Here is a 15903-nt window from a genome sequence, read left to right as displayed (position 1 = left end):
TCCTGGGGCCTCCAGATCGGGGAGGCATGGGCAGGAGTTAGGACAGCACAGGCCTGGGGAGGGAGCAGCAGGGCCCCCACACGCCCTGCACCATGCTCAGCAGTGCCCCCAGGGCAGGGTGCAGGACTGCATCTGGCTGAGCAACGGGCACCCCTCCTCATTGTCACACCTGCAAGTAGTGCCTTAGGTGCTAGCTGCAGCTGGAAAAGCACATGCAAGCTGCTGGCTTAACAAACAAGCACACCACCCCCTCAGCCACCAACTCCCAGGAACAATGACAGCATGAAGGTGGATGAGACCCACACACTCAGCAGGCCCTGTTCAGCCAGAACTGTCCATGAGCCACTATGACAGTGCTGGCTACCAGAACATCCTGGAATCCCCTTGTCCAAGCTCCCCTCCAAGCTGACAGGATGATGGGACTCAGGATCTAAAACAGTACCATGATGCTGTCAGGGTCAAGGACTCAAAGCAGCAGGGGACAGAGGCACAACAGGAAAGAGCCAGCCACAGGCAACCGACAAACAATGTCTGCCCCCATCTGGGCAGAAAGATCAAACATCAAAAACACATACTTCCACAATTCTTTTAACAGAGCCTCCCACTTCTGGCTAGAAGCAACACCACTGCAAACACTCTTGAGGGGCCACCAGCCTTGAACATCACTTGTTCTCAATGGACTCTGGGGCACGCAGCCTTCACACTGGCTGCGACCTGCCATGTCGTTTCCTATAATCCCCTAAGGTCGGAGGGCCTGGTGAGGTTTCATTTTCATTTCAGCCGGACACATATCAGTGTGTTGTTACAGTTAATGCCTTTCCAGCTTGGTCTTTACGCAGGAGTGTCTGGGTTTTAGTACTCAAAGTCCCACATACCAGGATAACCTGTTAATACTGGGTAAACTGGGACAGTTGGTCACTCTATCTTCACATCAGTATTTCCCCCAAAATATCCTGGGAAAACACGAGTGTTTCACAAGATGTTAATCGATGTTCTACTAAAAAGAGGAAGCCGAAAAGGAAATGGTCCCATGGTTAAAGTACGTTTGGGGAATGATGGGTTAAACGAAGGTAAAAAAGTAATCTCCTTAGAGGACGTTTCAAAGTATGTAAGATCATAATGTATTTTGACCTTCTAAGAAGGGAAATGTATTCATTTTATTAAATATTCATCGAGAGCGTAACTATTAAAATCTCGAGGACTACGAAATGTTCTTATTGGACACAGTTTGGAACACAGCTTGCTTTATGGAATATAAAAGTAAAATAAAAAACCTCATACAGTGCTACCCCAGACTTACCATGTGGGTAAACTGAGGTACACAGCAATGCCCCCAAGGCAGATCTGTGAGTACTTTCTACCTTCCCTTCCTATCTTCCTCCCACTTTTCATCCTTGTGAGGAAATACTCCTTGCCCTAGTTGTTGGGTGTAGCTCCATGCACCTCCCCCAGGCCCTCCCTTTCCTGAGAAGGAAAATGGAGAGCTGGCCACAGAAAGATCAACATCTTGCTTCACTGCCTGGCTCGATGGCATCAAGAGGAATTTGGTGCAAGAGTTAGGGTAGGCTCAGGGCTGGGTGATCTGAGAAAGGAAAGTGAAAGGGAGACTGGGATCCCAGGGCTAGGAGGGAGTGTACAGTGGGCGTGGCCAGGAGCTGATTAGCCAACCACAAGCGCATTTATCCAGGTAGAGAGAGAGCCAGGAGCTGGAAGACTGCATTTAACCAAGTAATGGGCTAACCACCTCAGGGGCTGCCAGGATCAGGGTGCAGGTGACTTCAGAAAGCCTGTTTTGGGCTGGGCGCCGTGGCTCACGTCTGTAATTCCAGCACTTTGGGAGGCTGAGGCGGGCAGATCACTTGAGGCCAGGAGTTCAAGACCAGCCTGGCCAACATGGGGAAATTCCGTCTCTACTAAAAACCCCAAAATCAGCTGGGCTTGGTGGCAGGTGCCTGTAATCCCAACCATGGGGGAGGCTGAGGTAAGAGGATCGCTTGAACTCCGGAGATGGAGGTTGCAGTGAGTCGAGATCCTGCCACTGCACTCTAGCCTGGGCAAAAGAGTGAGACCCTGTCTCAAAAAAAAGTTTGTTTTGACTCAAAGCCCCAAAGTGAAGGGCAGTGCCCCCTAGGGGTGAGCTGAGGAGCACCAAGCAGGAACAGGAAGGTCGGGGAGGGGCGGGGGGCCACCTCAGCTGCTTCTTAGCTAAGCCCACCCTGGCTACCTTTATCTGAAACTGCGGTCTGCAACTGACCCTGCCTCCCCGCACTGAGGCCCCCAGCCTGAGTAATGGGGAAGGGCCTTGAAGAAGAAAGCCTGGCCCTGTGAGGTCGCAGAGGATGCTCTCTAGCATGGCGTGGGGGGTGGGGTAACAGGGTCTGTTGACTCACACCTCACGCTGGGCTAGGGCTGACGCCAATACAAGAAACAACACCAACAAGCCAGGCGCAGGTGGCTCACACCTGTAATCCTAGCACTTTGGGAGGCTGATCAGGCGGATCACCTGAGGTTGGGAGTTCAAGACCAGCCTGAGTAACATGGAGAAACCCCGTCTCTACTAAAAATACAAAATTAGCTGGGCTTGGTGGTGCATGCCGTAATTCCAGCTACTCCAGAGGCTGAGGCAGGAGAATCACTTGAACCCAGGAGACGGAGGTTGCGGTGAGCCGAGATTGTGCCATTGCACTCCAGCCTGGGCAAACAAGAGTGAAACTCCGTCTCAAAAAAAAAAAAAAAAAAATCAACCCATGTGGATGCTTTCTGCGTATCAGAGGCACCCCCTACATGATCCTATTTAGCCCTTGCTATGGAGGAGGGCACAATACCTACTTTCTGCTGGAGAAGCCCAGGTCAAGGAACAAGTCTGAGATCACAAGGCTAGCAAGTGTCGAAGCCGTGGCTAAAATCCAAGCCTCTTAACCGCAGAGCATCCGCAGAGATTTCCATTTTTCTTCTTTTCACCGTCACAGCAAAACTTTTTTGTCAAAGGAATTCCTACGTAGAGACTCATCATACCGAAGGGCCTTCGTGAAAAGGGTGGACGTAAAACTCCCCCCAAATCAGCCTCCTCTTCATTTTCCTCTCCAGGTGTGCACCCGAAACCCTCGGTGGTCCCAAGGCAGCTCCACGGAATACCTCCCGCAGGTTTCAAAGCCACTGGCCCCGGCTGCTGCTGTCACTGAGGGGTCACTGTCCAAACCCCTAAGACAGTATTTCCTTGGCCCTGCACTCACCCGCCCTGAGGTGAGAGGGGGAGATGGGGAGCAGAAGCACTTCTTCCCTATCCACAGGCCAGTGGGGGAACCCAGGTCTTTCCCCTACCTAGCCTGCCCAAGGCCCGGCTCATGGGGGTCCTGGGACACCTTGGATCCCTGTTGCAGCTCAAGACCCAGTTAGAAAGGAGCCAGGTTTCTTTGTGCATTACCAGGAACTGCCCCTCAGACCAGAAGGCTACAGCCACATAACCGGAGGGCTAAGTGGGACCAGGCTGCCTGAGAGCCGTGTTTCACTTGTGCAGAGGCGAAGCTGATCTGACCAGCAAGGCGGGGACAGAGGGCCGCTACAGAGAAGCCCAGGGTTTGCAGGGGCCAGTTCTGCAGTAGCATTTGCCAGTCACCTACTCCAAATATCCATTCGCTGCTTCCTCTATGTAACTGAACCACTGTTCTTCAGTTAGGCACTTGGGTGCCTGAAATAAAAATTACTCTTCCCTAAGTACTCTTTCCTGCCCCCCTTTCAGCTAGTGTGGCCACATGCTAAGTTTTGTTCAACAAAATGTGACTGGAAGTGTCACGTGTGGTTTCTGGGAGGCGCACTCAAAAGAGGAGCCACATGCTTCTTGTTCCTTTTTCCTGATGGCTGGAACTCCAGCAGCCATCTTGGACCGTGAGGCCACATGTGAATGATAGGAGAACCACTACACCAGCCCTCTGAAGTTCTATGATATGAGAGAGATATAACTGACGCCTGTCTTCTTTAATCCACTACTTATTTTTTGTTGCTATGAGCAGCCAAATCAAGTTCTAACAAACACAAGCCCCAATTCTCAGCTGAAGGATCCTTTGGGTGGGGACAGCACAGGAGACATGACGCTGCTGCACCTCCCATGGCCCCCCTCCCACTTCCTACCAGGAATCCCTGCTCCTTCCTGCCCATATGCCTGTTCCCCCAGGACCTAGGGCCAGTCCCCACCTGCCACTTCCTTCTTGAATCAGGTGAAGAGCCTTGCATTTGGAGAGCACAGGCTGGCAGGCAAGACTTTAAGTTCTAAGCCAGCCCTGACACCCACTCACTTACTAACTCACTCCTTCAACCTATATTTATGGAACAGCTACTTTGTGCCAAGTGCTATTCTAGGTGCTGTGGCTACAGCGCAATGGAAGTCCCTGCCCTCATGGAACTTACAGTCTAATGGGGGAGAGACAGACAAATCAGGTGATGAGTGCTACGGAGAAAATAAAAGTGAGTAGGAGGAAACGAGTGTGCTGCAGGGAGGGGTTTCTATGCAGAGCAGCCCCGGAAGGCCTCTTTGAGAAGGTGGCATTCACGGGGAGAGCTGAAGGAAGTGAGGGAGTGAACCACATACATATTTGGGAGAAGAGTTGGTTGTATGATCTACTGCAAGTCCTTGCGTCTGTGCCTCAGTTTCTCCTCCCTGAAATGGTCTGTGAGATAAAGTCAAGCTACCCCAGCTGGAGGGTTCTGTGGTTCCAATTGGTGTGTTGGGAGTAGGTTGGCATGGGAACCTGGCTGGATGGAGACCTAAGGGCCTCCATCCTCAGGCAGAGCTCCATGAATTTCTTTCTTTTTTTTTTTTTTTTGAGACAGAGTCTCACTCTGGCATCCAGACTGGAGTGCAATGGCGTGACCTCGGCTCGCTGCAACCTCCGCCTGCTGGGTTCAAGCAAGTCTCCTGCCTCAGCCTCCTGAGTAGCTGGGACTACTATGCCCGGCTAATTTTTTGTCTTTTTTGTAGAGACTGGGTTTCACATGCTGACCAGGCTCATCTCGAACTCCTGACCTCATGATCTGCCCACCTCAGCCTCCCAAAGTGCTGGGATTGCAGGCATGAGCCACCGCACCCGGCGGCTCCCTGAATTTCAGTTAAGAAGGAGCTGTGGCTTCAGCCTCACACACAGCCAGTATGTATAAGAATTACAGAATGCCCCCCTCACCGGCTTGCTTAAGTGCTGTCCCTTCTACCCTGATCAGGGTCAGGTAGCAGGAAGGTAAGAGATCAGACAGCTTAGACCCCAGGTCAGTCCACACATCCCTAGGGGCCTGGCTCTGGAAGGCCCCTGCACCCTAATCCAGGGCTAGATAGCAAGCCTCTTTCAGCCACTTCTTGGAATTCTCTTCCCCCTGAGTGGAGGCACATAGCCTTCCGGCCATGACAATTGGCGGACGAGGTGCCACCCTGCACCCTGGTCCTGGGAAGTGTGAGGTGGCTGACCCAAGGGGAATAAGGCTACAAAGGAAGAGAGGGTGGTGGTGATGTGTGTCGGGTAAGAGGGTAGGGATGGTGGGAGGTGGCCCAGGAGCCAACGTTAGCTAGGGGACCCCCTTAGCTGAGGGTCTGTGCTTGCCACTGCTCCAGTGATTCAGGGCAGGGCCAGGACTCAGAGACAATGCAAGAGCTTGGGATGCGGGAGATGTGGGCAAGGGCCACTGATGAATCTGCAGCTGAACGCTGCATTTTGTGCAGCCAATTGTCCCGCAAACATTTCTTAACCACCTATTTGGCTAGAGGCCGTGGACATGACGGGGGTCTCAGCCAGTGGACAAGTGGCAAACACAGACATATATAGGCATAATGCATGGTGGCCAGTACTATGGCACAGTATTCCAGGCACCCTTAGGAGCCTAACTCTTAAATAGCAAAGTGACCCCAAGCCTCAATTTACCCTGATGGTAGAGGGGTAGGGAAAGAGATGTGGGCACAGTACAGTTTGTCACCATCCTAAAATCCTTTTTAAAGAGGCTTTTCACCAGGCGTGATGGTTCATGCCTGTAATCCTGGCACTGGGAGGCTGAGGTGGGCAGATCACTCAAGGTTAGGCATTCAAGACCAGCCTGGTCAACATGGTGAGACCCCATTTCTACAGAAATTAGCTGGGTGTGGTGGCACACGCCTGTAGTCCCAGCTACTCAGGAGGCTGAGGCAGGAGGATGTCTTCAATCTGGGAGGCAGGGGTCGCAGTAAGCCAAAATCATGCCACTGCACTCCATCCTGGGCAACAGAGCAAGACTCCATCTCAAAAAAATAAATAAATAAAAAAGGAAAATAAAAAATTATATAAAGGGGATTTGCTGAGTTTTTCCAATTCCCAGGAGAGAATCAGCACTGAAAGGGCTGAGTTCTATTCTGGTACCCACAGCTGACACATATGCGCACGTGTACACACATACATGCACGCACACACACATACATGCACATGCACACGTGCACACACACACAGGTGTGCACACCCATCTCCTGGAAAGCCATTTATTGAGAGTCACTGGCAACTTGGTCAAATGAACCTACCTCCCTGGCCTGCAATCCCCCATCTGAAACAAGCAGGTTGTAGCAGATGATTTCCAGAAGGCTCCGCAGCTCTAGAATTCTGTGTCCTATGATTTTCTGGCTCATTTAGAAGTGGTGTGGAAAGTACCCTTTGCCAACTGAGTTACACATTGCACACAGCCCGCAGGCTGCCTACTCGAAGCAGTCATATGGCAAATGTTATTGCAAATATGAAGAGGCTCCTTTAAGGGATCCTCTGTGTCGATTTTCTTGAAGGCTTTTCTTAAAGAGAATGCCCCCGTCATTTGGCCTGTGCAGGGTAGGAGTCACCATCCCGGATTTGCTACATCACTTGATTTCTTAACAGCACCATCAAGCAGACAGGACACATGATAAAGAGAGACCCATTCAACTTTGCCCGTGTTCCTGGGTCTGGGACACCCCATCAGCTGAGCTCCCTGCCCTGCTTCATGCCCAGTGGGTGCAAATAGGAAATGAGCCCAGAGCTGGGTAAAGAGCTTCTGGCTGAGGTCCGATGAAAGTGTCTAGGCAGGCTCAGGCTGGTGGGTAGGGATGGGCAGGGCAATGCCATTCTCTTTCTCTGACTATGTAGGAATGGCTTCCATTTCGGCTAGAGCAAAGCTTGCATTCAGCAGCCCTGAAGAGGGCCTCTGCCTCAAAGGGTGTGAAGAAGCAGCCCTTCCTGGAATAGGGGTCATCTAAGTCCCCTCCCAAGAAGTCCAGTGAACTGTAGACACAGTTCCTCCCACTTCCCTTAAGAGTGAAGGGCTCTGGGCCAGGCGCGGTGGCTCACACCTATAATCCCAGCACTTTGGGAGGCTGAGGCAGGCAGAGCATGAGGACAGGAGATCGAGACCATCCTGGCTAACACGGTGAATCCCCGTCTCTACTAAAAAATACAAAAAAATTAGCCGGGCGTGGTGGCGGGCGCCTGTAGTCCTAGCTATTCGGGAGGCTGAGGCAGGAGAATGGCCTGAACCCGGGAGATGGAGCTTGCAGTGAGCTGAGTTCTCACCACTGCACTACAGCCTGAGTGACAGAGCGAGACTCTTGTCTCCAAAAAAAAAAAGGAGTGAAGGGCTCTGAGTTAAGTGTTGAGCCCCAGTTCCAACAGGGGTCACCTGCCCCACAGAAGCCTTAAACCTCAGCAGTTGCTCCCACCAGCTCTGGCTGCTGGAGAACAAGCCCACTGGCCAGACATCTCTTCCCAGGATGCAAACTCCCCTTCCAGGGAGCCTGAAGCCAGGGCTGAGGCTGGTTCCCCTCGGTCCCACAGTCCAGCGTATCCCAAGCCACTGCTCAGCGCCTGGTGCTGGGCTGGGCCCTGGAGGGGCCAGGGAGTATGTTGCTGGCTCCTCGAGGGCCTCACCGCATGGCGGAAGAGACACACAGATCATGGAACACACGTTGGTTCTCCCTAGGAAACCAGGGAAGGCGTCTCAGAGATGATGCTTGAGGGCGGCTGGGAGTGACTCTTCCCCTTCCTCCCTGCAGGGGGGAAATTCTAACCACATGGAGTCCCCTTCCCCTCTCAGCTTCCACAGGGCAGTGGTGTCAAAATCCCGGGCAGCACCCTCCTCTCCCGTCAAACATGGGCTCCTGAGGAAAACCAGACTAGGGGCAGCCTCCATGCCTCTCCCTCACGTCTCTAGGCCTGGGGGACACCCTGAGGACCCTCCTGGGCAGGCCATGCTCCCCTCCTCAGCCCTTCTCTGGGTGACCACACCCCAAAGCTCTGGCCACAATGACACCAGGTGCTTCTGGGTCTTCCCTAGAAAGGCTGGCTCCTAACCCCCAATGTCCAGCTCACTCATGCCTCAGATCCTGTCCCAAGCTGCACCATGCTGGAGACACCCACATTCCCCCACCCCAGCCCTGGGCACCTTGTTTTTTTCCTTGAGTCAGGGTCTGCCTCTGTTGCCCAGGCTGGAGTACAGTGGTGTGATCTTGGCTCACGGCAACCTCCGACTCCCAGGTTCAAGCAATTCTCCTACCTCAGCCTCCCGAGTAGCTGGGACTACAGGCGTGTGCCACTACCATGCCCAGCTAATTTTTTTGTCTTTTTAGTAGAGACAGTCTTACTAGGTTGCCCAGGCTGGTCTTGAACTCCTAGAATCAAGCAATCCTCCCACCTTGGCCTCCCAAAGTTGCTGGGATTCCAGGTGTGAGCAGTCACGCCCTGCCACCGTGGAACTTTCTCTTCAGCTCTGAGACCTGATCTCCCTAAAGCCTCAATGACCCCATCTCAAGAACTGCCATCACAGACTCCCCGTCCCTAGTCTGCATCTCCCCCTACATACTACAATGTGTAGAGCCTCAGCCACATTAGGAAACACTGACCCTTTTAATTTTAAAATCCCTATGTGAAAACCCCACCTCCTTCAGGAAGCTTTCTCCAGACCACCCCTTCCAAATCTTACACTTTTACATATGCTTCCCTGTCCCACAGAGTGGCACTGGGGCTTCAGTTTTTATTATCATCCATCCACTGATACCCACAAACACTGGCAGAATCCCAACACCTGGGGTCCCTTAAACCCACCAGGTGCTCAATATATATGCTTACTAATCATCACAGCTATTTTCTGAGTGGTGGTCCTGAGTTGGGCGTAAAGTCAAGCCCATGATATATATACTCACTCATCTTCATAGCAACCCACAAGGTATTGCTGTTATTACTTTATAGATGAAGAAACTGAGGTTCAGGGAAGTCCCCTATTTTGTCCATGGTCACGCACATCTCTCTGACCCAAAGCCTGAGTGTTTCCACCCCACCAAGCTGCCTTCCTGTTGCCCAGAATTCATCCAATCAACATCAGATTGCCAATACTGAATCAGCTTGTCCTTTCGGTAGCTGAGGGAACACAGAACCCCAGATATCTTATCATGGCGGAACTAGAGGTCCCTTTGGTTTTTTATTCTATCTCACAGATAAGGAAACGGAGGCACAGAGATGTGACTTACCATTGTGGTTGTGCCAGATGGTTATCAAACCGAAAAGCACGGAAAGGGGGTCTGATGAATTGTCCGGCCCCTAAGGAGAATGCTTTCTTTGCTGTAGGCTGCATGATCTGCCCATATATTGGAAGGTAAGCTGGGGCAGAGGGGCAGGGATGGATCTGTCTGGGGATAATTCCTTTGTTGCAGAGACTCGAGCTATAAATCTTTCTTGCTTTGAATCAAATCACAGGATTCCAGCAGGTGAGGGGCAGTGTTTATGCTATTCCTGATGACAGCGGCCCAGGCGACCAGACCTTCAGAAGGACAGGGATGGAGCTGGCCTTACTGAGTCCCTAGAGGGTGGTGTAAAATGCACCATAGCTACCAAACAGACCAAGCTTGCCGCAACCCCCCTACCAAGACTTTTCTGGCCTCAATATATGCAAATCATCATCACCATCATGATCATCATCCTCCCCCCATCCCCCACTTAGCACTTTGCACTTTCCTAAGTGCTTCCCAACAGTGCTGCACACTGTAATGCACACAGTGCTCGGATGGGCCAGGTTACTTGCTGGTTATAGCAGGCACTGGGTTATGGTCATTTTTGTTTGCCACATACCAAGCTTCTGCCATGTGCCATGCCCCGTGCTAGGCTAGAAGTGGTGCTTCATGGAAGAGACATGGTTTCTGGCAGTGCCCAGGTGCCAGGAAAGACAGTCCCATCCATCCTTGAAGCCAGCAGTGAGCTGGAGTCAGAGCTTTGCCCACTGGTGGCTTAGGAACATTTCCTTTTAGGGCAGAACAGGGAGGGTCTTGTCGCACAGCGCCTCCCACTCCTCAAAGTGAGGGTGGCTCAGCCACCTTAAGCTCAGAAGCACTAGGGACTAACCCCTCTTTCCTGACACAGCCCAACGCCCTTCTGGGTGGTTCTAAGAGGCTTCCCAACAAAAGGTTCATATGAAGGCCCACCCTGAAGTCCAGCTGTCCCCAGAGAGTAGGGCTGAGGAGTGCCACCATACTCTGGTGTCATCTCAACCCTGCATGTCATGTGGCTCTTCAGTGATTGCCACCCTGAAAGCTGTTTTGACTGTTCCTCACACTGCAGCCCCTCTTCCGGGGACACACATTCTTCCCCCATTCTTCCCCCGCCAGGACCTTTCCTTTCTAGTCAGGCTGGTGGAGTCTCCCGCCGGCCACAGGAGGATGCCCACACCTGCCTGCTCCCTGAGTGCCAGCCCCTGCCCACTACCAAAGGTTTCCTGCGGTGTAGAGGAGAGACTGTACTGCCCTCCCATCTCCCCCGGCCCCTTGCAGTCCAGTCCCAAACCGCCAGCACTTGCTCGCGGCAGAGTCCCTTCCCTGTCTGTGCTGTCCCTGCAGTCCTCCTGGCCTAGGGTGATCACACCACCTCCCCTCTTTCTCCCTGCAGACACGTGCTCAGGTGGGCAAGAGAGAATGAGAAATGTGCTTCTCCCGGTCCTGATCCGACTCCGGCTGTTCCTAGGGGCTTAGGAACACCTGCTCTGGTTGAGTTTGCAGCCATCGCCTGTTCGCCCAAAGAGAATGAGTAACATTTCACCTTGAAAAGAAACAAGGAGGGAATGTTCTGAGGTACAGCTCTGTTCCGTGAGAGACAGGTACGGTTTCTAAGGTGTGTCTAAAATGCAGCTCAATCCTATTCTAGGAGAGAGAAGTTCCCGTTTGAACAACAGGATTCGAGGGGGTCTCACCACCGTAGCCACGCACTAAGAAGTGACTGCTTTGGGGACACGGAGGTAGGACCCCCACTCAGCCAGGTGACTCTGGGACTATGGAAGGTCCACTTCCACAGTCTCTGTACCTGCCCCAGCACAGGCCCAGGGGGTTGAGCCTGCACACATTGCTTGGAAAACCCTCTCTGCAAACGGGTAAGCACATTGCCCGCGTGGGCAGTGGCTGGAGGCTTGTCACCTGCTTCAGGGACTTCCTCGGGAGCTTCTCGCCTGCCTCTTTGCCTGGAATTAACGAATACACAATATAGCCCCACATTCCCTCCAACACGAAGGAAAGGTGTAATCAGATCCCGAGGGTCCCGCAGAAGCGTCGAGCCTCGCGGTGCTGTCTCCCTTTTCTTTCCCAAGCAAACCCACTTAGCACCGGCGCGCCCCTGTCTGCCCGGGCAGAATCCACTGCCCACTCCTCCCGAGTGGAGACTGGAGACGAATCCACGCTCGGGCTCTGCACCTGCCGCGTAGTGGAGTTTGGAGGGGGCGTGGATGGTGCAAGGTCAGGGCTTCGTACGTGACCCCGGCGGCGACAGGGCTGCTCCGGGTCAGACCACGCGGCGCGTCGGGCTTCCCTGCAACCTGGCCGGGTAGGGGGCACACGGGCACGGTGGGGCATCCGGCGGAGCCCGGGCCGGCCACTCACCATCCTGGGAGGCCAGCAGCGGCGACAACAGCAGCAGCAGTAGCGCCGAGAGCGCCAGCGCGCAGCGCATCGTGTCCTCGCCTCTGGGCCGGGAGCAGGTGGCTGCGGGACGCCGCGCGTCCGGGCGGTAGGAGCGTGGGCGCCGCTCGGGGAGGCCTGTGGGTGGCTCCGGCGACCGGGCTGTGGCCTGGGGCTCCCGGGTCGCGCTGCGCCGGCTCTTCCTCCCTACTGCTGCCGCAGAGCGGGGCTGGGGCGCAGAGCCAGCAGCAGAGGAGCGGCGGCGGCGGCTGCGTCCTGGGCGGCGTCTGCGCGGCTGCGGCCCCACTGGCGGCTGCGGCTACTCCTGGCCCGTCCCGTCCGCGCCGGCCCCCGCCCCCTCCCCTCCCCCTCCCCTCCCCCTCCCCCAGGAGCCCGCCCGCGGCGGCGGCCGGGCAGGGCGGGGCCGGGGCTGGGCGGGCGCTGGGCCGTGAACAATGAGCAGAGGAGGAAACTCCGCCCTGGAGCTCGGCGGGCGGGAGGGCGGGCGGCCTCCGCGCCTTGGGGGGCTTTGAGTGTGTGCGCGCGGGCCGGGGCCGGGGGCTTCTGCGGGGCAGCTGGGCCCCGCCCACAGGTGTCCCCCCGAGTGCTTCTGAGTGGGCCTGGCGGGAACCCCCAGCACACAGCAGGGGCCCTCGCACTACGAGCAAATCCGGAGCGGGCGGACCTCCAACCTTGCGTGGTAGCTGATAACCGTTCGCGGCCTCCCGGGCTGCGGCGTGTTCTGCAGCGACCCCGGAGAAGCTCATCTCCCACCTGCCAAGTGCAATTCACCTGCCGGCGGGCCCCCATCCCGCACTACTTCTGAGCGGGTCTCTGCAGCTGGGTGTGCACCGGGCAAGCTGGACTAATTCACTGCTTCACCTCTCCAAGGCTAGGTTCCTTACGTGTGAAATGGAGATGATGGTTAAAAAACAACAGCAACAATTTCAGGGATGAATGTGTGCCAGGCTTTACGTATATTAATTCGTTTGCTCTTCATGACAACCATATTTTTAGCCTCATTTTGCAGACAGGGAAATTGAGTCAAAAAGAAGTTAAGAAACTTCTGAGGTCACATAACAGGTAAGTGGCAAACCTGCCTCTGAGAGTAGTTTGGAGAAATACCGTGCCTGGAATATAGTAATTGCTCTGCAAGGAGTGGTTGTTACTTTTATTCCTGCTATATAAAGAACAGTTATAAAGATTTAGAACTTTTGGGTCAAAACAGACTTGGACTCAAAACCTAACTGTGCCAATCTGTTAACTGTAAAACCCTAGGCAAGTTATTCTCAGTACCTCATTTCTTTTCATCTGTAGAATAGGGATAATAACACCTACCTCAGGGGGTTGTTGGGAGACTTAAATGTGATCCTACAAGATAATACTTAGCCTAGGGCCAGGAACACAAAAGTCTCAATGAATGAAGTAGCTCGCGCTCCACGTGAGGATCAGAGATATTTGCACATTGCGGATGGGAGTGAGATTTGGAGAATTCCGTAAACTGAGTTTATCCGGCGAAAGAACAAAGAAGTTCGTCTCCCCTCCCCCGCTCCCCCCCTTTTTACCCCTGAAAGCTGCTTGGGAGACGCAGACCCCAGGACCGCCTGAGGAGGAGGCACATCAGAGCGGCCGGGAAGCGGAGGGGGCGAGGGGTGGTTAACCTTGGAACCGGGGTACGGCGTGAATTTGGCTCACGTGACTCCGGAGCTGCTAATCTGGAGTCTCTCTGCCAGATGGGGCTGGGTGGAGGGGTTTTCCCCAGGATCTAGCCGCGTCCCGGGGACGGGGTACTTCGTGAGCCCCTCAAGTCGGCTGTAAGCAGGCGATGCCTGCAGGGCAGTGCGTCCCTGCAGCCGCGAAGGAAGCTCTGGAGCCCTGGATGGGGTTCCGTGGCAGCCGGCCTCAAGCTTAGGAAGGGCTGACGGGGCTGTTTTCATCAGGAAGTTTCTGCAGGATCGTCTGGCCCCGTTTTCCACACCGCATATGGGAAAGACAGAGGGTGTTCCCGATGTGTGTGTGTGTGTGTGACTATCTTTGATGTTTTTTTAGTACTGTTCCCCTGACATCATGTCAATAAAAGGCCTGTTTTCTTCTGAAACCAAGCAATATATACATATTTTTTTTAACTGGGATTTTTAAAAATGTGTATAGCACTCTGATTTAAACAGTGTTTTGCACTCAATCATTCAATTTCTCTAGAAACTCAGAAGCAATCACGTTAACTTTATAAAGAGAGCGTATATTTTGAAGCTTAGGGCATTTGAAATGCACATGATTTGGGATTGGTGCCATTACAAGATCATGCAAAATTAAAATGAGAGCAGACATCTGGGCTTAGAGAAGACACAGAAAAGTGAGAATTGTGCTGAACTCTCCCCAGTATCCAACAGCCCCCCTCAACTTGTGTACAACGTGGCTTTCTGGAATGAAGCTGGCTGGGTTTTGAGGTCACTGGTGGCCAGTGAGATGAGCCAGCCTCAGGTGATTGGCCTGTGCCTTTGGCCCCATTTAGCATTGTGCTCCAACTAGTGAGTTCGCCAGCCCAGAACACCTGAGCTTATATTTGAAACCCAAAGCACTTTATGGATGCTGTTTTTGAAGCTTTTCATCAGGAAGTTTGCAGGATCATTCCTTCTGAGGTTTGTTGCATTTTGGTTATTTTCCTGGGTTCAAGCGATTCTCCTGCCTCAGCCTCCTGAGTAGCTAGAATTACAGGCATCCACCACCATACCCTGCTAATTTTGTATTTTTAGTAGAGATGGGGTTTCTCTATGTTGGTCAGGCTGGTCTGGAACTCCCGACCTCGGGTGATCTGCCCTCCTCGGTCTCCCAGAGTGCTGGGATTCCTGGCGAGAACCACTGTGCCTGGCCTTCACATTTTTATCAATCAAATGGTTTTGCTGCCCCATGGGCGCAGAAGCCAATACTATGAAACACTAGCTTTTGAGAAAGTAGTGGCTTTGTTTGCAAAACTGGTCAGCAAAGAGACAGGAGTGAATTCAAATCTGTCTCCCCAGCCGGGCATGGCGACTCATGCCTTTAATCCCAGAACTTTGGGAGGCCGAAGTGGGCAGATCACCTGAGGTCAGGAGTTTGAGACCAGCCCAGCCAACATGGTGAAACCCCATCTCTACTAAAAATACAAAAAATAGCCAGGCTTGGTGGCATGCGTCTGTAATCCCAGCTACTTAGGAGGCTGAGGCTGGAGAATTGCTTGAACCTGGGAGGTGGAGGGTGCAGTGAGCTGAGATTGCACCACTGCACTGCAGCCTGGGCAACAGAGCAAGACTGCATCTCAAAAATAAAAGAAAAAATGTCTCCCCGATTTGGGACCTGGGGTAAATTTATGGGATCCGAAGGCAAGGGAAAAGATTTAGGAATGTTGACCTGACAGAATCTGATTGGAGGGCTTTAAATTTGACCATTTGGCCAGACGCGGTGGCTCACGCCTGTAATCCCAGCACTTTGGGAGGCCGAGGCGGGTGGATCACGAGGTCAGGAGATCGAGACCATCCTGGCGAACACGGTGAAACCCTGTCTCTACTAAAAATACAAAAAAAATTAGCCAGGCATGGTGTCAGGCACCTGTAGTCCCAGTTACTCAGGAGGCTGAGGCAGGAGAATGGCGTGAACCCGGGAGGCGGAGCTTGCAGTAAGCCAAGATCGCGCCACTGCACTCCAGCCTAGGCGACAGAGCGAGACTGCATCTATAAATAAATAAATAAATAAATAAATAAATAAATAAATAAATAAATGTGACCATATACAGAAAGGTATGTTGAGGTGGACTTTTAGCCCCACATCTTCCAAGCCATTGTACCTCTGGCTTCTGAGAGAGTTCTGGCATTCGGGTTCCCATCAAGTCTCTTAGTCATTTTAGTTCCAGGGGAGATTTCTATTGCTCATGCTGGGGGCAACATGACATTTTGTTATCAACAGAGTAAGCCCAGTTTGGGCTTGTCCCTCAGTTACAACATCATACATACAGATACAGATCTATAGATACA

At 53.1% G+C, this 15903-nt stretch overlaps 1 protein-coding gene across 1 annotated transcript in view; it reads right to left on the bottom strand.

Annotated features, from left to right (window-relative positions):
• The window catches only part of PODXL (podocalyxin like), a 56000-nt gene extending 43813 nt beyond the window's left edge, over window positions 1-12187 (bottom strand). The window contains exon 1 of the mRNA XM_021936278.2: window positions 11879-12187. Within this exon, the coding sequence (XP_021791970.2) occupies window positions 11879-11948 (70 nt within the window). The 5' untranslated portion in view covers window positions 11949-12187. The remainder of the gene's footprint in view (window positions 1-11878) is intronic.
• Window positions 12188-15903: the final 3716 nt, after the last annotated feature.

This window comes from Papio anubis, chromosome 4, assembly GCF_008728515.1.
Source record: "Papio anubis isolate 15944 chromosome 4, Panubis1.0, whole genome shotgun sequence".
Classification (NCBI taxonomy): domain Eukaryota; kingdom Metazoa; phylum Chordata; class Mammalia; order Primates; family Cercopithecidae; genus Papio; species Papio anubis.
The sequence above is the reverse complement of the archived record's forward strand: the minus strand, read 5'-3'. Positions and strand labels throughout refer to the sequence as shown.